Source organism: Leguminivora glycinivorella, chromosome 21 (genome assembly GCF_023078275.1).
Source record: "Leguminivora glycinivorella isolate SPB_JAAS2020 chromosome 21, LegGlyc_1.1, whole genome shotgun sequence".
Lineage (NCBI taxonomy): Eukaryota > Metazoa > Arthropoda > Insecta > Lepidoptera > Tortricidae > Leguminivora > Leguminivora glycinivorella.
The window spans coordinates 16,634,690-16,660,800 of NC_062991.1; the positions used below are offsets into that span (position 1 = coordinate 16,634,690).

The 26,111-nt window shown below is 39.1% G+C and overlaps 1 protein-coding gene across 1 annotated transcript; it reads right to left on the reverse strand.

The window, feature by feature from the left end:
- Positions 1 to 23,370: 23,370 nt before the first annotated feature.
- Positions 23,371 to 25,071, reverse strand: LOC125237343 (uncharacterized protein K02A2.6-like). The gene is made up of 2 exons (XM_048144337.1): positions 24,561 to 25,071; positions 23,371 to 24,395 (listed from the first exon to the last, which is right to left on the reverse strand). Exons 1-2 carry the CDS (start codon positions 24,937 to 24,939, stop codon positions 23,371 to 23,373), a joined length of 1,404 nt encoding a protein of 467 aa, XP_048000294.1. The 5' UTR covers positions 24,940 to 25,071.
- Between the last annotated feature and the right edge of the window lie 1,040 nt (positions 25,072 to 26,111).

Below are 26,111 nucleotides of genomic sequence, written 5' to 3' on the forward strand. Positions count from 1 at the left end.
AAGACAAGTCATACTAGACTCCGCGCCGCGTCTAAATGAATCAGTTGATCACTTTCCGTATGACGATATAGTAGCAGGTCAAACCGGGGCAAATCGAGTGCGTGGCTCCAGTACCACAACTAGTGTCGAACGTGTCCGCCCGTTATCGCAAACAGCTGATTGCTTTGTTTCTCGCTTTGGCAGGACAGTGAGGCCTCCTGATCGGTGGGGATACTCGGCACCTGGTGTACCACAAGTGAATAATCGACCCTAGTAGTAGTAAAACTGGTAAACAAATGATGAATTGCCTAGTAAAAGTACCTAATTACCTACCTATTCATGTTATGTGACTTATGTCAGAAACTTACGAATTTGGAATTTGATTTTGTATGTTCAAAAAAAAAAAAAAACTACATGTTTAATAAATAACACTAAGTGCTAGAAAATTCGATCATAAATCATTATTAGGTATGCATGTTGTAACTTAAACAATTGGTAATATTTTCATAAAGGTAAGCCCTCCGTAATTTTAAATACTTATTATATAAATATATTTTAACATTATGTAACACCAAAGCATGCGGGTGAAAATGTCGAAAATGTTCACAATAATCAGTGGATAAAAAAAAAAAAAGGTAATCAATTTAAATACCTAATTATGTTTCTAGTTGATTATGTTATGCATAATACCTAAGTGAAGCAATTATCCTTAAAATTAGATGAAATCAATTATTCGCAATACTTTGTTGCCAAAACAATGTACCTACCTAACTATTGTAATTAAAATTAAAAATTTAAGGTGAGATGATGAGTTAAGATGTTTTATCTTGTACAATTTAATTTCTTTTGTAACAGGGGGGTTGTAGGTATCTTGATAATCATAACAATGTGGGTAGACTAAGCTATGTATGAATAAATTAGTTTATGCTCGGTAATGGTCGTTTCCATATCTCCTGACAGCGTTACGGTAGTATTTTATTTGGTTTTTGATCAGAAACGTGTACAAAACTACTTACCCCGTTTAATAACGGGTACGAGTACAAAGTACAAACCTACACCACCGCCTCTGCCTAGAACTCTGCTAACATACAATACATACATACATTATTCAAAATCACTCACGCCTGTATTCCCAAAAGGGGTAGGACGACCAAATCAAATAAGTTATTGTTTATTTACCAGAACGTCTAAGTATGAAAATACTTGGTATATTCAGGATATGCCACAAATAAAACCCCACAAGAAAGGGCGGAAGACAGATAATATACACCATGCTATATCACTAATTAATTTTATAAAATAAACATAAAGCTTTGCTTACAGCGTTGTACAATTCACCTTATCTTAACCTTTTAAAGTTAACTTTTGAGATTGGCGCTAATGAGAGATACGATATTGTCATAGGTATATTATTCTACATAGTCACCGCAGAACTATGTTAGGATCCTTAAAAAAAACATGAAATTAAACTTTGTTGCTTACTCGCTGAAGTTTAAAATCGTATGGCAAGATGACGAATTTAGAGGCGAACTTGAAAGCGGTCTCCGTTTTTCCGTGATATTTTCCATTCCCCTTCGGTCGTGTCGTTAGTAACCAGATTGCAGTTTCCTTTATTTTAAAATTATATTGCTAGTTTATTATACGACTTTGCCGGTTTGACAATCTTGGCATTCTTTTATTTTGTTTATTATCTTTTACCAGCCACCATTTGCCACTACCTTAACTAGGTTGGAATTTAATTCAAATCAGGGAATACGCGTGGTGCGTAGACCCAGGAAAAAATAAAAGAAAGAAATCATGACGGAGAATGTGATAGACATCTTCTGGGCGAGCTCACTCCATGGTAGGCCACGTCCACGCTCGGCTAGTATGTGGCCAAAAGTATGCCAATTTACAATAATAACAATAAAAAATAAGTTTTCCTAATCAGAGCACGATAAATGTTACTTATTAAGCTATTAGTTATTATTAAATTAACATAAGTATTGTCATTAGGAAACGGCGCGAAATTCAAAATTTCTATTGGACGAAATCAATCGCAATCACGCGTTCACGCGCCTACAGTTTTTTTTTTATTTGTTGCTCTTTCTACTGACGAAAATAGCTTGGCAGGCTTCAGCGAATCTATTTTTGTTGCAGGCAAGGTGTGCCACGGCTATAGTCGACATAGCACCGTGCACCGTGCACGGGCGCGGGGGAGCGGGCACAGTACGCACAACTTGGAACGAGCCAAGTTCCGATCGGAATTGGAAAACGAAGAACGCAATCTAACCTTCTTTGCCGGAGCTGGGATCAAATCTAAAATAGATCGTTCTAGCAACTCATCTTACAAATATTAAGCAAGTATGAGGTAGGGTCTCAATACTATTGTGTTTAAAAACTTTTAAAACTACTTAAAATAACCACTGATGTTCCTAAAACCCCGGTCTACGTACATTTTGTCACGTTTTAGAAATTTTCTAATAGTATCTTATATACTTACTTAGGCCAATTGGTAATACAGATATCTATTTAACTCATCAAACAAAAGCTTTACAATCGGCCTAACTTAACGATCGGCCGCCGGCCCACATATACCTAAGACATATCTAGGCGGAACTGCAGGAAGTTTCTCTTCCTGCTGGACGTGTTGATCTTATCTTATCTTATCTGCACGTTTCATGAGCGTTCGTTGAGAAAAGACGATGTAATGAGAAAATATACTTGAGCTTGACTTTTTTTTTTTAATTTTTTTTTTTTTTTAGTGTGAATAGGTAGACATTTGACCACGATCACACCTGTACGTTTGCCGCACTTTATCGTTCTCTGCATCAGATTCAATTCTTTGCATCTTACGTACATGACAAATTCCAAGTGCAGATTGTATCATTTTGCAAAAAAATTTAAACCTACAATTCCCACTATAAATAGTTTACCCTTAGGTAATAGGTACTTTTACATTACTGGCTAATATGACTGTAATTTTTTAAATGCGCTATTTTCTATACATTTTCCGTACCGTTTTCAACGTCAAGTAACGTGTTCTGTACTCATGGTAGCTAATAGTAGCTACACAAAAGTGTGCTACATATTTTCAGCGTCTTATTTCAAAGGCGCTCCATACAGCCTCCGAAATTCAAAATTGGAACGTGTTCCCCGCCCACAGCGCGCTGTGTGTGTACGTGAACGTGTGTGTGTGTGTGTGTGTGTATTATCTCGCGGTAAGTAATGAGCGCGGTGAGGCTGCGATGAGATTCAAGATGGCGCGCGAACACTTCTTAACAATCGTGCTGGCGCCTGCTAGTACGGAGGCGGTTCTTTTATGTAGGTACGTATGATTATTAGGTACTACGTACTAGTAATTAGATACGTAAAACGCCAGCGTTAACTTGGTAGGCTGACTTTTGACGCTCACAAGACTCTTTCATCATCATCATTTCAGCCATTATTTCGTATTAATGTTTTGATCCTCTACAAAATTATTAACAACATCATTGATGCCCCCTCGTTATTGCAGACACTTTGTTTTCGAGTACCCCGGCGTTGTGAGCGAGCTTGTAGGAAAAAACCCCTCTTTCATATATCTCGTAGTCGTACTTCTTATTCTAAAAACGGTTTCATTAGGAGAGCATGCAGGCTTTATGATGAAAAATTCCAAGAAATGTCAAAAAAATGTCTAACATTTTTCACGAAACACTAAGTCGCTTCAAACGATTATCTTTACAATTTATTCAACAAGCACACTATTTGTAATAGATATTTTCACTTGTATTACTTAGCGATGTATACCGATACCACTCAAACACCAGTAAACAATATATTGAATGTTATAACACTTTTAACTGATAATGTTTAGGTTAAGATAGTTAAATCAAGTTAAATTAAGGAAACTGTAAGTCTACAATATTAGTAATTTACACTGTAACAATTGTCATAATATGAGACTGTTTGTTTCTTAAGAAATAAAATAAATAAATTAATTAATTAATCGCCCACTGCTGAACATATGCCTCCCTTCGTGTACGCCACTTATTCCGGTCCTGGTCACAAGACTCTTTATTTATTTATTTAGATTTATTGCACGACATAAACTTGTGCAAAATGACGGGCGTAATGCCTCAAGGCATTGTCTACTAGTCAACCATCTCTCTCTCTCTAACTTTTTGATGAGCACATACTCTTTTTTAGGGTTCCGTAGTCAACTAGGAACCCTTATAGTTTCGCCATGTCTGTCTGTCCGTCCGTCCGTCCGTCCGCGGATAATCTCAGTAACCGTTAGCACTAGAAAGCTGAAATTTGGTACCAATATGTATATCAATCACGCCAACAAAGTGCAAAAATAAAAAATGGAAAAAAAAATGTTTTTATTATTGTGTTGCACGTTCCGCGACCGCCTTCAGGGGAATATCGAGTCGCCTATATTGCCGAAGTGGGACTGCCGAATCCGACACTGCTCAGTGGGCTAGTTCACCACACTGACATTGACACTGACAATTCTGTTCCTATTTCTAGGTCGGTAAGTAACATTGAAATAGGCCACAAGTGACCCAACCAACAATAGGTAATGCCGTTTAATCCTTTGTGAGGTAATCAGCCCATATTACAAAAATACATATTATGTAATTTATGTAGGTTTCCTAGTTCAAAATGTACACTTACATTAAGCAAGAACGATTTAATACTGGACTGACAAAGCTCATACCAAAAAGCGTACCCCTGAAATGTATGGGCCTTTTAGGCTTAATACTAGATGGCGCTGTTTCGCAGGCAAAGTGGTCAAAATCATATTTTTCCCAAATATTTTTGCGTATTTTTGTTTTTTATAACAACAAATGACATATTTCTTTATTTTAAAATCATGATATCACGTCACATTTTGAAAAAAATAAATTTGTAGGCATCATCAGTGTAGTTATTATAGTAAGTATAATATGGCGCTAAAAAATCGAGGTACGGTTCTTGGTATCAAATATGTAACTACTCATAGTGTTGTGTTCCTGTCGGTGAGTAAGGCTGCCAGAGCTCAACGAGGGTGCGATGTGCTGATGACAGGACGACTTACGGAACTAACTTGTTCCGTCTATTGTCCTTTGGAGTCGTCGGCAACCCGAACCCTCCTTAGAAACTTTTACACTCCTTTTTGCTGTGTACTTACACAGCACCACAGCAAAAGGGAATGTACTAGTTTCTAATGGGGTGGCAACGCGCATGTGACACTGTTTGATTTGCAGGCGTCCATCGGTTACGGTGACCGCTTTACATCAGGCGGGCCGTATGCTTGTTTGCCACCGACGTAGTATAAAAAAAAAATGTAAATCCTATATAAATAATCCTTGGTATTAAGTAAGGACTTTTCACAGCTACCACATATCACCCAGACATATCTTTCTCATCGTATGTCGTCAACATTCTCCTCTCGGTTCTCCTCCTAGGAATACAAAAGCCTCCTCCATACCCTGTACCGCGCTCTCGAAGTTATAATATCGTTGGTACTTTCGCGAGGGGGAAGGGGGGAGTACTTATTTACATAATTATACATACTGCTACATTAGTTCGCGTCTTACGCTGTCTCCCGGCGAATTTGATACTTTATATATTATACGTTAGTATATTTGTAACGTCTTGTGGTTTACGAGGGTGGGGGGAGGGAGGGGTGGAAATCGATTTGAAATGAGGTCGAAAGGAATAAGTTGAAAATTACTTTGAAAACCTTATGTGAAATATCACCCTGTGTGCTTGTACAGACACGCTACTATTAAAGCCTGACTAGATATATTTGACTATTGTCAGAATGTATGGAGTCACAATTCAGTTTAGTATGAAGATAACCTAACCACAAAATTATTTTTTTTCGAAACCCCCGACTGCGACATAGTGGGCCGATTTTCATGAAACATGGCTAAGAACACTCCCGACTAAATCAGCTTTCAAACAAAAAAAAACTAAATCTAAATCGGTTCATCCGTTCGGGAACTACGATGCCACAGACAGAGACACACACAGACAGACCAACAAACAAACAAACAGACAGACAGACAGACACGTCAAACGTATAATACCCCGTCGTTTTTGCGTCGGGGGTTAAAAATAGTTGTAATAAAATTCCGCAACATGGCGCGTAGTCATATATTTCTGATGATCAGGCTTTCCTGTATTAGGTCTGCATACGGTTTATGCAAAGGTTGTCTGCTGTCTGAGCTATGACCAGAAAAATATGAGACAACATTTCCATCGCCATCATTTGAGGCTGGCAGTCCTCAACTGTGCGTTTCTCCAGAAACTTCCTGCCCCGCACAGCTAAACGGTGGAATGAATTGTCGCCTGCGGTATTTTCGGACCGATACGACCTTCAAATATTCAAGAAAAGAGCGTACACCCATCTTAAAGGCCGGCAACGTACCTCCAACACCTCTGGTGTTTCGGGTGTCCATGGGCGGCGGTGATCGCTTACCATAAGGCGACCTGTCTGCTCGTTTGCCTCCTATCCCATAAAAAAAAGACAAATTTCCAGCTTGCCTCAAATGCCTACTTCAAACTGTCTTACCAACTCTGGGACTATTGTTATAGACTATATTATACTGATACCATCGTTTTGTATTTAGCCTCTTTCTGCTCAGGTTTTTTTACCTATTTGTCGTCTTGTTTGACACGTGGCATGTTTATTAAAATGCTAAATGTCAGTTGGTAGTGCCATGGTGCATGGGTGCCATGACAAAACTTCGAAAATCTAGCCTGTTCCTTTTAACCTGCTCCTGCTCGAAAGAATTCTGGAAGATATTTCAGAACCTGAAGATAAATAGACGATAAGACTACATTCGTGGAATTACGAGTACTACTTTGGTAAGCACTAGAACCAACTACATAGTCAGAATAAGGAATCCGCTAAGAGCACAGGGTTTGCTACTGTTTAAATATTATTATCAGACTACGTCTGTTTCCTAGCAATAATACTAGCTGGGCGTTTTCAAAATAAATCTCGAATATCGAATTTCACCAGATTTGGACGTGTTCGGGCTCATTCTTCTCAGAATCACGAGCTGATTCGATCCTGACGATAAAAAAATGTGTCCTCATTTTTTCCCTTTACGTCACGATTTTTGTATGAACTTAATACGAGCGTGAGGTATTGGAAACTCGAATTTTGTATGGAAAATTTAAGACACATTTTTTATCGTTGAAATCATCAAACTGAAATAGATTAAGTGTATGGTACTAAAGAAAAAGCGATCAAGCCCACTGGTGGCGAAACTGGGAATCGAACTCGGGTCTCCAGCTATCGTGGCTGACGTGCTAAGCCGTTAACACCACCTCGACCGCTGAGGTACCCACTACCCATCGAAAATAACTACATAATTATTTACTACTTAAAAACTATTTATCTATAGGTGGAATGTTGTCAGCATATGCTGCCGGCATGCATTGGGGTAGAAATATTTACACTAAAGAATTAATATAGGCACAACATTAACAAAATAAAAATAGTGGTATATAAAAAAGTGTTAATTTCAGGCACGATGGACAAGTCCAGCAACACCGACCGGGTGACGGAGCGGCCCGATCCTGACGACCTGGTGGCCTTCCTGCCCTGGGCCTGCGCGCAGCTGCAGATGTCCAAGGATGTCGTCATCATCAGGATTCTGCAGAGTGAGTCACGTGTCATGCTATTCGTGATGTACCACTCACACCAGCCCTTGAGGACCTTCCTGCCGTCGGCCTGCGCGCAGCTGCAGATGTCCAAGGATGTCGTCATCATCAGGATTCTTCAGAGTAAATACCTATTAGCTTTTCCACTCTAGAATTGTTAGAAATGTGGGAAAAAGTCCAACTTCTTTCAAAGCAACCTAATTAGGTTCTGGAATTCCAGAAGCCTAATCTTCTAAGTGCTTTAAAACGTGTGGTCAATTAGTTTCTTGAAACTAATTGACCACACTTTTTAAAGCACTAAAACTGCACATACCTACACTGCATCTCTTAAAAAAAGATTTGGAAATCTAAATTAATAGACATCTTTAAAACGCTGTCTTTTCCAGACGAATACGTGAGCGCGGTGGCGGCGGACCGCGGCAAGGGCAAGGCCAAGTCCAAGCCGCGCATCGTGCCCTCCGTGGTGGACGACGTGGACCGCGACGAGGCCAGCGTCAGCCAGGAGGAGGCGGAGCTGGTGCGCGTGCTCGCCGTCTGCGACCACGCCGACAACCTCGTCGGCCTGCGCTTCCACCGCAACACCGCGCTCCCGCGCGCGCTCTTCCAGATCCTCGGCCTCGTCGTCAAGTTCCAGATCTACCTCACCAGCCTCGCCATCAACCAGGGCCTCAACAAGTACGTGATCCACGAGATCGTCCACTTCCTCCCCAAGTCTAGAATCACCGACATCACTTTAGACAACTGCTTCTTAAGCGAAGGCACTTACTATACATTCCTCGAAAACGCTACCACTTTGAGGAATCTATCTTTATCTAGATGCAGAATCACTGATCAGGTTGTGGCTTTGATAATGGCTCAATTGTACCATCCTAAACCTGGATCTACTACCCTCGTTGCTCTCAATCTGTCCAGCAATAGGATCACAGATGTCGGTGCGCGAAGTATCAGAGAAGCGTTGAAGATGAATATGAGACTGGCATATTTGAATTTAGCTGACAATTTTATTACTGACGAAGGAGCGTCGGCTATCTTGAATATTTTATCGGAATTCCCGTTAACACCACATGAAGTGATAGATAAGAAAAAACGACACATAGAATATTTACGGAACAAGCAAGCGGCGATCGCACAGATAGCTAAAGATTTAAGAGTGACCGACATGGTGAAAGGTAAAGCGAAGTCGACTCCGCGTTTGAAAGGGAAAGGGAAAGATGATCTAACGAGTGAGAAGAGCGCTTGTTACTCTGACGCGTATTTTTACGAGAAGGCTCGAGCAATGGCGGAAAGTCTGACGCCTTTTAAAGATCCGTACTGTTCTGAGAATGTTACTTTTCGGGACGGTGTGACTTATTGTCTGGGGAATAATGCATTGTGTCTGCTGAACCTGTCTTACAACGGGTTGTCGTATCCTAGTGTCGTGAAGCTGCTGGAGGTTCTGACGTACCAGCGGGACGCGGGGCGCACGCCGCGCGGGCTGCTGAGCTGCCGCGTGGAGGGCAACCCGCTGCCGGTGGGCTGCCGCGAGCTGACGCAGGTGGAGGAGATGCTGGAGGCCGCGCTGTCGGGCCCGGGCAAGCGCAGCGCTGTGCCCGCCAAGAAGAAGGGGAAGTAGTGCAGCACCGGCGGGCCAGGGGCCGCAGCCGCGGGCTGAGCTGCCGCGTGGAGGGCAACCCGCTATCTAGAAGCTTCTAGAAAGTTATACCAACTGATCTGTTCCCCGAAAAACTGTTGTGAACTAATAGCCTCGGTAGACTAAACTTTTTGACAGCCGAGTCGTCTTTAACGTCCGCGCCGCGCCGGCTAAGAAAAAGGGGAAGTAATGTAGTAACAGCCGGACCTTACATTTACGTGGATTTATTTTATTTCATTAATAATATTTGGCAAGAGTTTATTAAATAGCTAATTCATTTATAACCCGGTAAATACTTGTTATGTTAGAACAATTTCATTTTATTTTAATTGATTAAAGTTTAAGGTGATTATTTCCAATCCAACTTTTCATTCCAGGCTAGCCGATGACGCCAAACGAAAGCGATACGCCGCTGGCTCTGTCGATCATTTATCTACTAGCGCTTCGTTTCGTGAGGTCATTCGATCAAAAAAAAAAATAACAAGCCGCAAAATATAAACATTTATCATTAATGAACTACACGGCCTGTTGATATAATAGTCATAAACTTTAATCTTGCGAGCAGCATATTACGAAACTAAACTATTTGCTATGCAATATGTGGACGTGGCCGAAAACGAACGCACGTGAACGCAATAGCACAACGACCTTTCTGAAATGGATCGTATCGTTACATTCCTCGCAATCCTTAAACTCAACTTCAGCTAATCTCGTATTTTACGATGGTCGTGCGTAGTACGTACCGACATAATTATAATAATTATGTAGGTCTAATAAAAATGAATGAAAAACAGTGAAAAACGATAAATACAAACCAAGAATTATTTATATAGGATTTACATACTAATTCATACCAAGGATTACTTATAATAAAGGATTTATAATCTTCATTCATACTTACCTCGTATGCATAATAGAATTAATAGCATACCTACCTACACTGATGATGCCTACCAATTTATATTTCTCAAAATGTGTACTGACGTGCGTATCGTGATATTAAAGTAAAGAAATGTGTCATTTGTTTTTATAAAAAATAAAAACACGCAAATTATTTCGGGAAAATATGATTTTGGCCACTTCCAGGCTGCGAATAGCGCCATCTAGTTTTAAGCCTAAAAGGTCCAGGTCATTTCAAGGGTACGCTTTTATCTATGGGCTTTGTCTGTACCGTATTATACTTATAATTTATTATGAACCTTGATACAAACATACAAAAACTGATATTTATCAGAAAATAAGCCTATACCTCCCTTCATTCCTCAATTCCTTTCGTTCCATTTTGAAACGCGTTTGAAACAGAAGACGCAGTAAAAGTGTCAGCGGCCGGCAACCTTTCCCGGCGCGTCGATACGTGCCGCGCCGCGCGGGCTTCGGGACTTTCGGGAGCCATCTTAAAATATAAGAGCCCCCCCCCCCTCCCGCCTCGCCTTAGACATCGCTTTTTCAATCTAACGCGCGCCAACCTTTGGTTCGGTTTATACGGAAATTTTGTTTTAGGTTTTTATTTTTATTTTGGTGTAGGAGTTTTTTTGTACGTGTACGTTGTGTGTAAGTAAGTACCAGAATATATGTAACTGGACAAGATGGTTGTACTTACTAATTTCTTAAACAAAACTTCTTGATTGTTGTTTTTTTTTTGACATGGCCATTTCTATTTGATTAGAAAAATCTTACGATATATCGGTAAAAAAAGGCCTGCTTATAAGTTAGCCTATTTTCAAAATTTCATAATTTTGTAATTGTGAACGGGTTCACATTTTGTTTCCTTCCATGTTCGCAGGTTCCATTCAGATAATTCAAACTCACAACTGCAAATTCATATAATATACGGTTCATAAAAATTAAAATATCAATGAATATCGTTTTTGGTGCACCAAGATTTACTAAATGTACCTAACCCTTATTAACTGTAAGGAACAAAATATTGTTTTATTGCAATAGTTTAATTTTAATGTAATATCCCTACTTGTCAAGTCAAGAGATAAAGGTGCTTTACCTTTGGCAACACAATACGGAAAGCACCCTCCTCACATCGGTAAACAAATGGCCTCCGTCCCACCATTACACTTGCACTCAAAAATGTCTTGCCAACTTTTCGCGCGGCTAAATCAATACAGCATTAACGCACACAGCCGCACCCACACAGTCGCGCAAAAACTATCGCAATGAGATCACGCACACTAGCGCTCTGCAGGTGTGTACCACCCAGCCTTAGACGTTGGCTTTTTACATGAGTATTAAGCAGCCGAGCAGGGGTCGGCAACGATTGGAGCGGTCTTGGATTAAAGTTGAATTAGGTTCATCGATTATTGGGTTATAATATAATCAGGCATCATTCATCAATGCTGAAACACTTATATCACAATGTTTTCATTACCACAAGTAAAAGAGAAAACGAGGCTATTAATAAGTTCTTTTTTGATATAATTTGATTTCAATATGTAATACAATTAGTAGGCTAAATCGCGTGAATCACGACTTCATTGAGTGTTCATTTGAACTACAGCTGCAAATGAAAGGATCTATGCATATATCGGGAAAGTAACACTTATTTAGAGACCGATTATGACGAACTTGCATCGTGAATAATTGGAACATGCCATAAGATCGTGACTCATGTTACTCTTGCCGCGGATTGACCGAGTAGGTATCGAAATCTAAGGTGACATGAGTAAACCTATACCGTCTGTTAAATCCACTTCTTGTGTTGAATGAATGTCCCAATCATAGTTTTTAAACGTGGACATTCAAAGGTCACTTTACTTTTTGTCAAAAAGTCACCATTGTAAAAAAAAAAACAAGTTTTTACAAGTAAACTGTCGTAACAAAAAGTAAGATTCCCCAAGTCGACCTCATTATTACCCCAATCTTTACAAAAACCGGTCTTTTTTATGTAGGTATACAATCTTCATTCGTGTCTTGTCCGATTGTAATCTAACTTGGAACGACAGGTTTTTGATATTTGTTACTTGACAAATTATGTGGGAATGTTCGGGAAAAGTCTTAACCTGTTCTAGAAAAGGGGTTCGATTATTGAAGGACTAGTTTAGAAATGACGCGATTGTGATAAAAAATACTCGTTGTGTGGGATCTTGGCCGTGTGAAATTTTGTAATATTGTTGTAATCTTGTTTTGAAGTGGGAACTGATTTTTGGAAACCAGTTGTTAGGTCTGATTGTTGGAGTTCTTGGACATTACCACACTTAACAGTAAAAAAATTGTATAGCCAAACTAAGTTAACTAAGCGAAAGCAGTCTTTTTTTGCAAGCAAGCATCTTTTTTATTTGGTCCATTTATTAGTTTGCACGTCATTAGGTATTTTCTTACCATACTTGGTCATGTGAGTGTAATTTTCTCGGTAGATAATAAAAATGTAATACTAAATAAACTGACAAAAACGCATGCAGAAGAACAACAAAAGATCATTGTATTTTTCTCGAGTAAAAGTGAAAATAAAAAACATACACTAACTTCATAAACAAAAAAAATTAGCAAAGAGTGTTAAAATAAAATCATTATTTACTCAATTGTATTGAATAAGTATAATCATTTAAATTTCCCCTTTAATTGACGATTTTATTTGATGATTTCAGAACTCTTTCACTTGTACCACCAAGGGATCCCTTTTCTTAAACTTTTTAGAAACCTGCTCGTAAGAACCGGAGCAGGTGAATTCGGTGCGCCCCATCTAAATGTCCATTGTACTTTTTTCTCACGAAAAACATGTTTTTGTATTGCTTTTTGACATTGGGCTTATAAAATTGGTTCAGTAACCATTTGTCCGCGGTGGAGTTAAGATCGCAACAAGTTATTATGTACTCATGTCGTTTAAAAAGTTTTTAGTGTCACGTCTCATCATGTGTTACGAAAAAATATTTTACAGTGAAATGCTAGTGCAATTCGAGTAATTAATGTGAAATTCGAACAACTAAATATTTATCTTAATTTAGTAACTTGCTAGAGTATGTTTTTGTATCATAAATAAGTAAATATTTTTATTAAGCGTAAAATTTTAACTTGGCTTGTTCAGTAATTTACAGACTTAGGTATTTAGGCATATACCTATGACATAAACATTGATATGAGTCATAATATTTTAATTCTAAATAATAATCAAAAGTTTTTGTATATCGAAAGTCGCCACCCCGCACGCTAAGGCACACAATGCCATAGAATACCTTCTCGCCACAACAACAATAACCTGACGCGACTTGAATAGCCAATTAGAGAACCCATAACAACACGGGCTTAGCTAAAAAGTTAAAATTCATACGCACGCACGAAAACATCGCTATACCCTAATTAGACATTTAATTATAAATCCGCTATGAATTCTTAACCGACTAGACATATTAAAATTTCACTTCCCCAAACCGCGCCTATAGTATCACGCGGCCCCATCTCCGCTGTCTTTCTAAGGGGACCGCATAAAATAGTTATAGAGGGTAGGGGGGCTACTTAACCGTTTTTAGGAGACACCCCGCCCGACGCAGAATTCCCCGCTACTCGACCCCACTTCCTGCGCCCGCCCCCCTGGCCCGGCGTCCTATAACTATTTCTATATTTTTAAACTTCTTACCGAGGGTCGGCGATACCTGCTTTTATAGTTCCAAATTTAAATACGGCACGTTCATTGGTTGTTTTTATAGTTGTGTGCGTTCAGATCCGGGTCGCGCGTTTTAGTTTTAATTTTGGGGATTTCTGGAAAGCGGGGCAATGTTTTCCCTTCGCGTGCGGCTTGCATGCGGAATGTAACGGTATTAATTTTTATTACGTAGTTGGAAATTTTTAGTCCGCAGTTTTAGTTGGATGCTGTAAAATGTATTCCCGGGCTGGAACGAGATTATGAATGTGTTTTACGAGGGGAAAAGTTGTCCAATGATAACCGCGTGCCAAAAATCGCTTGGCTTAGTTTTGCACGAAGCTTCCTCTGAACAGAAATGAGATAACAGTGAATCTTTATTTACGAGTATTTACAAATACACCCTGTTTTTATTGAATTCCGTTAAATTTAAGGGAAGGTTCTTTAGATCAAATACAATTAATTTCTCGAAGAAAATAGCGTCTTTTAACTCTTACGGTTATCGAGTTATTAAAAAAATAAAGATAATTACTGAACATTTGTGTGACAACCTTTACCAATTCCTAATGTTATTTGTTTTGACATGTGCCGTCAATCACTTGACACTGACTTGAATGTTATTCTTAAGGGTCTCTCACACTAATAAATTAATTTATTATGTATAAAAATAGTGAATTTTTTTTTTTGCTAATTGAACCAAAAGTGATATACAGGGTGGTTCCTGATAATGAACCTAGCTACGTGTCGAATTTAACGAAAAAAAAACACGTTGTATACTTTACGATTAAAGATTAAGATGGAGATATTATTACGAAGATAAAATACGCTCGTTTTGGCAACGCGCAAGATACCTACCTAATGTGTAATTGTGTATACAACTAATAAATCATATTCGCTGATTCGAATTAATCAAGTTTAGGACTTTGTTAGAAGTCCGAAAGTTGCTTTTCCGGACTAAAAATATATATATCCGGACTAATAATGCTGTGTATCACTACATATGTATACACCGTGTTGTTTTTGTTTTCCGTTAAATTCGACACGCAGTTAGGTTCATCATCAGGAACCATCCTGTATGTCGCTTTTTGTTAAATTCGAAAAAAATTTTTTTTTTTCGTTTCCATAAATGGATTAATTAGTGTGAGAGGACCTAAATCATAACATTAAAGTCATTTTTATATTAAAGGAAAAAATGGAAAAATTTACGCTTCCGGCGGGACTTGAACCCGCACCATTTTTGCAATCCGTGCAATGTTCTTACCAATTGAGCTACGGAAGCCACGCCGGACTTCGCAAATCTTTCCATGCCTTTCCTTTTGTACACACGTCTTGGGACGTCACGTCACGTGTGTACAAAAGGAAAGGCATGGAAATATTTGTGAAGTCCGGCGTGGCTTCCGTAGCTCAATTGGTAAGAGCATTGCACGGATTGCAAAAATGGTGCGGGTTCAAGTCCCGCCGGAAGTGTAAATTTTTCCATTTTTTCCTTTAATATAAAAATGTTTAGAATCGTTAGCAGACGTTTCTGCTTAATAAAAATTAATTTAGTATGGGTTAGCACATTGTTACTGGTGAATTCTCAATATAACTTGAGACTCCAGTGCCGTTACAAGATGTAATAGTCTGTCGGTAGATGGCGCTAGACGTCACCCCAAGACGTGTGTACAAAAGGAATGGCATGGAAAGATTTGCGAAGTCCGGCGTGGCTTCCGTAGCTCAATTGGTAAGAGCATTGCACGGATTGCAAAAATGGTGCGGGTTCAAGTCCCGCCGGAAGCGTAAATTTTTCCATTTTTTCCTTTAATATAAAAATGTTTAGAATCGTTAGCAGACGTTTCTGCTTAATAAAAATTAATTAAAGTCATTGTCAAGTGTTTGACGGCACATGTCAAAACAAATAACATTATTAGGAATTGGTAAAGGTATCACACAAATGTTCAGTAATTATCTTTATTTTTTTAATAACTTTGATAACCTTAAGAGTGAAGACGCTAGTTTCTTCGAGAAATTAATTGTATTTGATCTAAAGAACCTTCCCTTAAATTTAACGGAATTCAATAAAAACAGAGTGTATCTTTGAAATAAATGTATCTTTAAAAATACTCATCGGTTTTTGATGCGTTTCTTTTAAATAGATAGAGTAATAACCCCTGGAACGCCGTTGTCAAAAATTTGCTACTGTATTAATAACGTTCAATCTGTAAACTACAGTTTAAATTGTCTGGGAGAGATCTGGAACTAGGCGGTTGAGAGGTAAGGTTTACTTATACGTTTATACACGTGCAAGGCGAAGGACGAGTCTCTAACAAAACTTTAAAGAACTAATGTTTCATATTGATGAAGTATCATTATTGCTACCATAATATTTTCTGACAATCTCCCTAAAAATCTCATAGTATGAAATCTTCTACATACATACATATGCATGGAATTTAATAGTTTCAATCCGAATTCGCGCCGTGATCTGAATGTAGACACAGTCATCCTCGGGGGAAGGGACGTATTCTAATGTAGCCGCGACATCTCTCTCGCAAGATTCGGGGCTCCTCTTTCAAGGTTCTGCCATAACATTTAATTGAATTTGACGATGGTCTCAATTTAAAATCAAAAATTAGTTAGGCACACGACTTGGATACGAATATACGCAATACGATAAAAAATCCATAAGATCCGAAAGTAACTAATAAAATAAGCATGACTTTGAAATTCAGCAGAAAATTGTTCCTTGAAGTGAGTTTTATATTTTTAACATTTTTTTATACAATTTTATATATATAAAAGAATGTGGATAACATTAAAATAATATTTAAAAATATAAAACGTGAAAAAAAATCAGACACAAATAAAACTATCAAATGACGATTTTTCGAGGTAGGTATAAATTAAACGTGCCCGTTAAAGTAATTCTGAGCCAACGATCGAATAAAGTTCCAAATCACACTACTAGTGGAGGTAATCGTTATGGGGCCGGGAAGTGGTCAAATTAATAATCATGATTTAAAATCGCACCAAAGGTGGACGCTGATTCCTAAACTGTAGATTACTATAATAGGAATTTAAAATTATAACTCAACTAGCTTTTGACCGCGGCTTCGCTCGCGTTAGAAAGAGACAAAAAGTAGCCTATGTCACTCTCCATCCCTTCAACTATCTTTACTTAAAAAATCACGACAATTTGTCGCTCCGTTTTGCCGTGAAGGACGGAAAAACAAACAGACACACACACTTTCCCATTTATAATATTAGTATGGATTATTTTCATACCATATGTCTCCTTTTAACGCCATTTTAATGTTTTAAATCAAATTAAGATCATATGAGAATTATGTACATATTTACTTAATCCTGTTTTTACCTACATGTACTTAGGTACCTAACCGCTTGAGTCTAACGCAACCACAGCGCGTAACCAAATTTGCAGTGTATAAAAAGTCACAACGTTCTCAACCTATATAAGTAATCATATTTACCATATTTCTTCTTTTTAGGCCCATTCACGCTTGAGGACTTAAGTAAAAAATCGTCGAAAAGACATTTTTTCGTTATCAATTTAGCATTTTCCCACTGCCCGTTTTGACAGGCGCTTCACGGCATTTAATATTTTCATTATATCATTATAGTTACTTGCTACGTATTTAATATAATAAGGTTACTCATGAAACTTGCTCAGGTAGTAAACATTTGGTACGAAGTGTAAAACAGCGCAGTATATAGGTGAGGAGGCTACATAATAAGTGCGCACCCGCGAGAAACGAGCCGCGGCCGGGGGCGGAGAACCACGCTACTGACAATTATCAAGACGGTTTATTTAATAATTATTATTACTTCTTAAACTCAGGAATTGCGGAAAATGGTTAATATTAAGTGTTTGCAGGCAAGTCTGGGTTTTGTGCCTTGCGTTTGCTTGTGCTTTGACCATGTCATCGCGTAGATGCTCTTCTACTACTTCTGTACATACATACAATCACGCCTGTATCCCATGAAGGGGTAGGCAGAGCACATGAAACCACTCAAGTTTCAGTGCCACTCTTGGCAAATAAGGGGTTGAGAGAAAACGAAACTGTGACATACTACTTCTGTTTCTCTTTATATATGACCGATCATCATCAACAACTCTAGCTTCCCTAATACCTACGTGTTCGGAGAATACAAGTAGGTATACGCTAGCTGAAAAAGTATAATCGTATATAAATTTTCAGCCGGCTACGGACTGATTCGTTTGTGCGGCGCGGCGGTCTGTTTATTTGATTCCTAGCATTTTCCATCAGTACCACATTTCTAATCCATCATCTTGGATGGTCCCATTAGTTTTTTTGTAAATTTCTCAAATCTGACCCATTCTGCGTTCGTCACCCATTCTTCAAACATCACTGTTGTGAGTAGTCTGATGACAAAAATAAAATGTGATCACCCAAGACGATGCCATTTCAAACTGAGCAAAGCACTTAAAACTATGATGATGAAACCACATACAGTCTTCTCCACCTGGCGCGTGCCCGCGTCTTGATACAGCATATAAGTCGATCGCGGGGTGGTTTTTACATTCACCCCAAGGAACCCCACACCCCACAGCCCACTCCCCACCCTACGCAACCCAATCCCAACGTTACCCACCAGAAATACGGACTAAATTTCAATGACAAAGTGTATATATTAAAGTTTAAGGAAATTTAAGCTTATATGTAGTAAGCTAAGGTTGGTTTTTGAAATGTGTGCGTGTATTTTAGTATGAGAGGGTAGTCTTAATATTAATATCGTCTTGGGGAGCTTACATGATGAAGTTTTATGTTGTATGTTGCGTGTATGTTGGATTATGATCGGCTTTACGATTGCGGCTTTTATGTTTATGTTGTATGCGAGATTATGTGGAGGAAACGGTGGAATTTGATGTGGTAGTTAATGGAAAACAATAAGTAATTATAATTTATAATGTTTGGACCAATTGTTTCGAATACCTGGACAGTTTGTGCCTACCTGGGAAACACAAATAAAGTAGGTAGCTATCTTTGTCTAAGTATGTACGAGTACTAGCTAAAGTAGGTTTTTTTTTATTAATTTCACTCGATATGCTCAGTAACGACAAGGATGATTTATATAGGATTGACAATCTTCATACTAAGAATCGTATCTCATTTTTAGCGCCTCTAATTAAATACTATCATAACTACACAGTACCTACACTGATGATTAGACTTATATTGACCGGGATATAGACCGTGATTACCTTTTTGATTTTAATCACGAAGGTAATCACGGTCTATATGCCGGTCAATATAACGCCGTGGCTTGCGTGGGCGACGGTCGCGCGATGATCGCGCGACGGCGATGCGACGCATACGAAATCAAACCTTATCGATATGGAAGTAACGATGAAACGCGACGGCGACGGTCGCGCGACGGTCGCGCGACCGTGAATAAGTCAATGAAAATAACCGTGAATCATTCAAAACTCTTACACTGATTTGTTTTTTTTTTCAAAATGTGTATTGACGTCATATCATGATATTAATATAAAGAAGCATGTCATTTGTTCGTATAAAAAATAAAAGCACGCAAAAACATTTGGGGATTTTGGCCACTTCCCGGCTGCGAAACAGCGCCATCTAGTTTTAAGCCTAAAAGACCCATACATTTCAGGGGTACGGTTTTTGTATGGGCTTTGTCTGTCCCAGTATTATATTGTCTTTGATAACGATAATGTTCTCGACTTTACGGAAGACATTCATTGTATTGAGAAAGATAACAGCGCCCCAAGCGGTTACTTTAGACACAAAAATTACATAATGTATTCCATTACATATTCGCTATCGAGTATCGAGGAATAATAGGCTAGTTTCCTACTAGTCAAATCAGCTTCTTTTTAAAAACTGTCAAAACGATTTGCTAATTTGCAATTACATACTTACATACTATGAAAACCCCCGACACAAAAAAAAGGTGAATTAAATTAAAAATTAAATAAAAAAAGGGTGAAAAAAACTAAAAGTGCGAGCTTTCAAAAAGTAATAAAATAACTAAATAAGTAGCTCTAGGAATACCTACCTTCCTCCTTACGAAATACCTACCTTCTTCTTCTTAGGAATATCTACCTACCTTCTACCTTCTTACGAAATACGTAAGATGAAAACCTAACTACGAAATTCTTGAACGTAAAAATTTTGGTACTTAAACATAAAATTACTTGAATTCTTAAACACAAGAAATATGACAAAATAAATTATTAATTATTATTCTCTTTATTGATTTCCATTATTAATCAATGGTAAAGTGTTGTCGCGTCGGGGGAAAACGAAACGTCACCGCGTGACCGGTCAATTCATTTACTTTATATTTTTCTCTTTTTGAAGCATAGATTAAATATAAGAAGATTAAGAAGATCATACCATCCCATACATTAAAATGCGACCGCCTAAGAACGCACATACACTACACCATACATAAATGGCGCCACAAAAAATGCCTTGTTACCATCGATTATTTGTAGATTAGCGTCAAGTGTCTTGAAGTTGCTTGAAGGATCTATCAGATTACGCTTACTCTTCGCTGATACATTGGAGGCGCCATCTTTGACATTCATCCGACATCCGATATCGGACCGGATAATGTGAACACGACACGACCAACAGGTAGAAGATTGCTTTGCTAATCCGCGAATAGATAACGTGCCAGTCATTCAGAGCTAACACGTTATTAAATTTAATCCTTACTTAAAGTACTATGTATTTATTTTTATTTATATATACCTAAGTTACCTATGTAATACTATGCTTATATCGTCGCCTTGCACCCATAGGTATATAATTAATATATAGGTAGGACAAGCTTTGGTTAGTTTTAGGCTAGGTTGTGTAAAGCATCTATCCCTCGGTGTTTATTTATTTATGATATATGTAGATGTAGGTACACATGAGTATTACATATTGAAATTATTGAATAAAACCAAGGACCATATAATACGGGTCTGACAAAGCTCATACAAAAAAGCGTACCCCTGATATGTATAGGCCTTTTAGGCTTAAAACTAGATGGCGCTGTTTCGCAGCCTGATAGTGGATAATCATATTTTCCCGAAATATTTTTGCGTTTTTATTTTTTATAAGTACAAATGACATGCTTCTTTACTTTAATACCATAATATCACGTCAATACACATTTTGAAAAAATAAATATGTTGGCATCATTAGTGTAGTTATGATTTATGATAGTATAGGTGGCGCTAAAAAAATGAGGTACGATTCTTAGTATGGTAACTGTAAATCCTATATAAATTATCCTTGATAAAACCAGCCAAGACCCGAACTCCCGGTTATCTGGCATCTTTGTGTGAGTTCTGGCAAGTTCTCGTATCGTATGAGTTTAAATTAAACACGGCTGATTAGCTCCGTTAGCTTTAACTTAAACTTTAACTTTGGAGCGATTTGGGAGGCTCGGAATATTGACTGAACATTGGGTTTGTAGAAGTAAAACCATTTATTTATTTTATCGTTTTATCTTATCTGCGTCGACTGATTTATTTATTATTTATTTATTTAATCAAAAAGTAACACAGCATTACAGTTTACACCAAGGCATGTGAAACTACAAAATACAAAACAAGACACAAACGATAAATAATACAAAAAATAATACAAATTAAACATTAGATTTGGGCGACGACGTAACAGCGTGGCTCCGTTGCGTCGTCTGACTCGGCGTAGATGATGACGATTTAAAATTATACCGCGTGGACTTAAACTATTTACTCATCCAAATCATCCAATTCGTCTATCGGTTTAAGCTTAAACAGCCCGCGTATTATGTTTCCAACTTTTTTACAAGCTTTTATTCTACTTGCCATGTACTATGTTATATAGTTTGGGTCAAAAGTAAACACACAAGTTGAATTTGGCCCACTTCTCGGTTTCCAATTGGGCTGAAAATATGCACACATATTATGTAAATCACGTGAAAATGCAATATTATGATATCATGGAGCTGATCTGATGATGGAGCAGAAAGGTGGTCATAGGAACTCTGTTGAGAAACGTCGTATCCCCATCGAGTAGTTAAGAGATTTTTAGAAACGTCTCGGGGATCAGTAGATGACTGTTGAAAGATAGGCACAGTCAGCGATTGCGAAAGCATTTTTGGCACATGCTTTTATGTGCCAAAAATGAAATTTTTGCAAAAAACTTATATCATCTTATCAACCTGGATAAGACATCTGTCACTCTCACACTCACATACTTGCCAAAGCGTGACGGATACTTTATGGACATAGTCATAAAATTGGAAGCATAGTACGCGGACATGTCTTGTATTCATGTTCAGTAAGGACGCGTTCAACTTACGGTAGGGCCGTACCGTGCGGCTGCGTTCGTGTCTCGCAAATGGTCTCGTCGGAAGATCAGCGCTGACCTCCGGGTCGGCATTATGCTGAGACGGGACCATTTCGTGATAAACTTATCCATCCAATGTGTAGTATTCGGAATTAGGGATCTAAGTAAAACCACGGAGATAGCTAGATCAAGACTGATTTATTTTTATATCGAGCCTACCCCACTTTACTTGACTACCCACATGTACAATTATGATAGGTATTCAATATATATACAACATCTTCCCCCTTATAAATAAGCACCCGAAATAAATCACTGTTAAATTGCTTACACAAATTTAAAGTACAGCGTTATCTTAATAAATGTATAAAACCGTGCGAAACCTTTTTTACATTTAAATCTTAAGTTTATTATGCCTATTTTCTTAACCTAAGTTGAATGATGCCTATTTACTTAACAATCATTATAACAACAAGTCACTACTACCCAGTACATACATATAAAGCAGACATATCAAACATTACCTACTTATCAACATTAACATGCGGCGACAAACTATTGCTAACGTTATTACATCGGATTAGAGTTCATTACAAACATAATTAGCTAAAGTGCGCTGAAGATAAGCAAGAAATTACTTATTATATGCATCCTTATATACTAGTCAATAGGTTTACGTGAGTGTAAAATATTATTCTATAATTGCTTACATTAATTACTTACGATAGGTTTTTTTTTACAAGATTCACCGAAAATACTTATAGATACCTAGTTATGTGTACCTATTATACAATTAAAACCTTTCCGGCGTACGTACTCGCCGGCCTGAACGAGTGTAGCGGAAAGTGGTATGTTGAGCTGTATCCTGGGGTCCTTGTGAACTCTGTGGACCCAGCGGTTGACCTCCGCCACACTCCTCCAAGTCATCATAGTATTTAGGTATATTAGTCCCTGAGCTGGTACTATTGGCAATAGTACCAGCCGGCGGCGCGGCGCCGCCGGTATGATCTGCTGCCTGTTGCGGCGGTAGCGGCGGCCGTCCGGCGTGCGTACCCAGTAGGAGCGCGGCTCGGCGGCGGCGCGCTCCACCTGCGCGCGCACCCAGCGCCCTCTGCCGTTTATCTCGGCCGGGTCTCGAATACGCACCTGCTCATTATCCTTTAGTGGCTTTAATGCCCTAGTTCCTCTATTGTAATATTGACACATTTTATCATTTTTAATATTGCGACTGATTGTTATTTCTTTTTTAAGGGAGTTTTAGGGTTTAATAAGCAACTTTTTACTGGTAACTTTGTGTTTAATCTTCTACCGAACAATAACTGAGCAGGTGAGTATTTCTCTCCCGATATTGGTGTGTTGCGAAAATTCAACAGTGCCACGTAAAAATCAGTTTTAGTCTCTTGTGATTTTATAATCATATTCTTTACCGTTTGCACATTTCGTTCCGAAAAACCGTTCGAACGCGGATAATGTGGCGAACTAGTGACCTGTTCAAAATCCCAATCTTTAGCAAAGTCTCTAAACTCTTGCGACACGAATTGACAACCGTTATCTGATACTAATCTTTGCGGTATCCCATGACGCGCAAACATAGGTTTCAAAATACCTATCACTGTCGCACTTCTCAAATCTACTAAAGTGGCCACTTCCACATACTTTGAGTAATAGTCAACCACTAGCAAATAGTGTTTGTCCTTTACCTGAAAAATATCAGTAGCGAGCACCTGCCAAGGCCTGTCAGGCACGGCGTGCGGCGCGAGCGGCTCGCGCGGCGGCGCGGCGCGGCGCTGAGCGCACGCCTCGCACTCGCGCACCGCGCGCTCCACTGCGGCCGCCATGCCCGGCCACCACATCACGTCGCGCGCTCGCCTCTTGCACTTCTCGATGCCGAGGTGACCCTCATGTACCTTATTGATCATTTCGGCCCGTAAACTGTTAGGGATGATCACCAAGTCGTTCCGAAACACTACGTCCTCCACGACATGAATCTCATCTCTAACTTCCCAGTACGACTTAGCTTTCTCGGTTACCTGGCTTTTAGTATGCGGCCATCCCTTTCTGTAAAGGTCCATTACTTCGCATAAACTCTGGTCGATCCTCGTAGCCTCTCGAATCGCTTGCATTTTATTGCTACTAAATGGTAGATTAGTCACCAGAGTATTTATGTGTAAACTTACCTGTTCTTGTATTCGCTGATCGCACTTGCCTCCTAAATCCCTGGTCGCCCTTGACAACGTGTCGGCTACGTACATCAGTCGCCCTGGTACATAACAAATATTTAAGGAATATATTTGCAATTTAAGTAGCATCCGTTGTAGTCTTATCGGTGTTTCATTCAGCGGTTTTTTGAAAATAGCCTCCAATGGCTTATGATCTGTCTCCACCGTCACTTGCGAGTGTCCATAAATAAACTGATGAAACTTACTGCAGCCAAACAGGATGGCGAGGAGCTCCTTCTCTATCTGAGCCCACCTGGACTCGGTGGGCGTGAGCGTGCGCGCGGCGTAGGCCACGGGCCGGCCGGCCTGCAGCAGCACCGCGCCCAGCCCGCGCGAGCTCGCGTCCACCGACACCGTCACCGGCTCGTTGGGCGAGTAGTACCTCAGTGTGGGCGCCTGCGCCAGCTGCCGCTTCAGATCATCGAATGCTCGAGTGTGCGCCTCATGCCACTCGAAACTTACGTCCTTTTTCAATAGCTCCCTCAACGGCTCCACCTTATCTGCATAATTATGAATAAAACGAGACACATAGTTAGTCATACCTATAAACCGTTCTAACCCTTTTTTATCTTCCGGAATGGTCATATTCTCTATACATTTAATCCTGTCTGGATCAATCCGAATTCCATTTCTATCTAGTATGTGACCCAAAAACTTGACAGTTTCCTGAGCAAACACACACTTATTTTTATTAAACTTTACCCCAAACTCGGCCGCTATCCGCATTACCTCCCCAATCTCTGGTCGTGCTCCTCTCGCGTTTTACCATGAACTAATATATCGTCAATAAACACCTCTACTCCCTGTCTTGAAAATAGTTTGTACATTATACTATGAAATACCTCTGACGCGCAATTTATCCCGAACGGTAACCTAAGGAAGCGAAAACGCCCAAAAGGGGTCGCAAATGTGCACAGTTTTGAGCTAGGTTCATCAATACACACATATAGAACCCCTTGCTCGCATCTAAGACTGAGAAGTACATGGCACCCGAGATATTAGCCGTAATTTCATCAAGAGTGGGGAGTTGGAAATGGCTTCTCTTTATTGCCTTATTTAAATGTTGAGGATCTAGGCATAATCGAATGTTTCCATCAGCTTTTTCTACTATTACAATATTCGAGACCCAGTCAGTGGGTTCAGTAACCGGTACGATTATATTTAAATTCTGAAGCCTTTGCAACTCCTCCTGTAGTTTAGGCCGTAATTTAATTGGTATTTTCCGACAACCCCTAACAACAGGTGGCACAGTGTCATCAATCGTTAATTTATGCAACCCCGGTAACTGGCCAATCCCCTCAAAAATGTGTTTATGCAACGTAATCATTTTACTTAAACAATTCTCATTAATATTATGAACACGCTGTATCAACTTTAATTGTACGCAAGCATCTCGAGATAACAAATTGCCACACTCAATATCTAGTACATATATTGTCTCTTTAATTGTAACATCATTAAAACTCAAATCTGCTTCAAAACAACCTACAACTGGTAAAATATGCTTACTAACCTCTTTCAATATTGAGCTCGACTTACATAATAACCGTTTATCAAATCCGGCAGCCACATAATTGTCTATAGATATAACCGTGACGTCCGCACCACAGTCCAATTTAAACTGCACTTTCGCTCCGTTTACCACTATCCACTCGTACCAGCCCTTACTGTCCACGCTCCCAACTTCAATTCCTCTTATCATAAATTCCTCCTCTTCGCTCACATCCTCCGCCGATTGACATAACTCATGCATCGTA

Coding starts and splice junctions, on each gene's coding strand:
- LOC125237343 (XM_048144337.1), bottom strand. CDS start 24,939: ATGACCATTCCGGAAGATAAAAAAGGGTTAGAACGGTTTATAGGTATG. Junction 24,396..24,560: donor CGCCATCCTGTTTGGCTGCA/GTAAGTTTCATC, acceptor GTTATGTACCAG/GGCGACTGATGTACGTAGCC.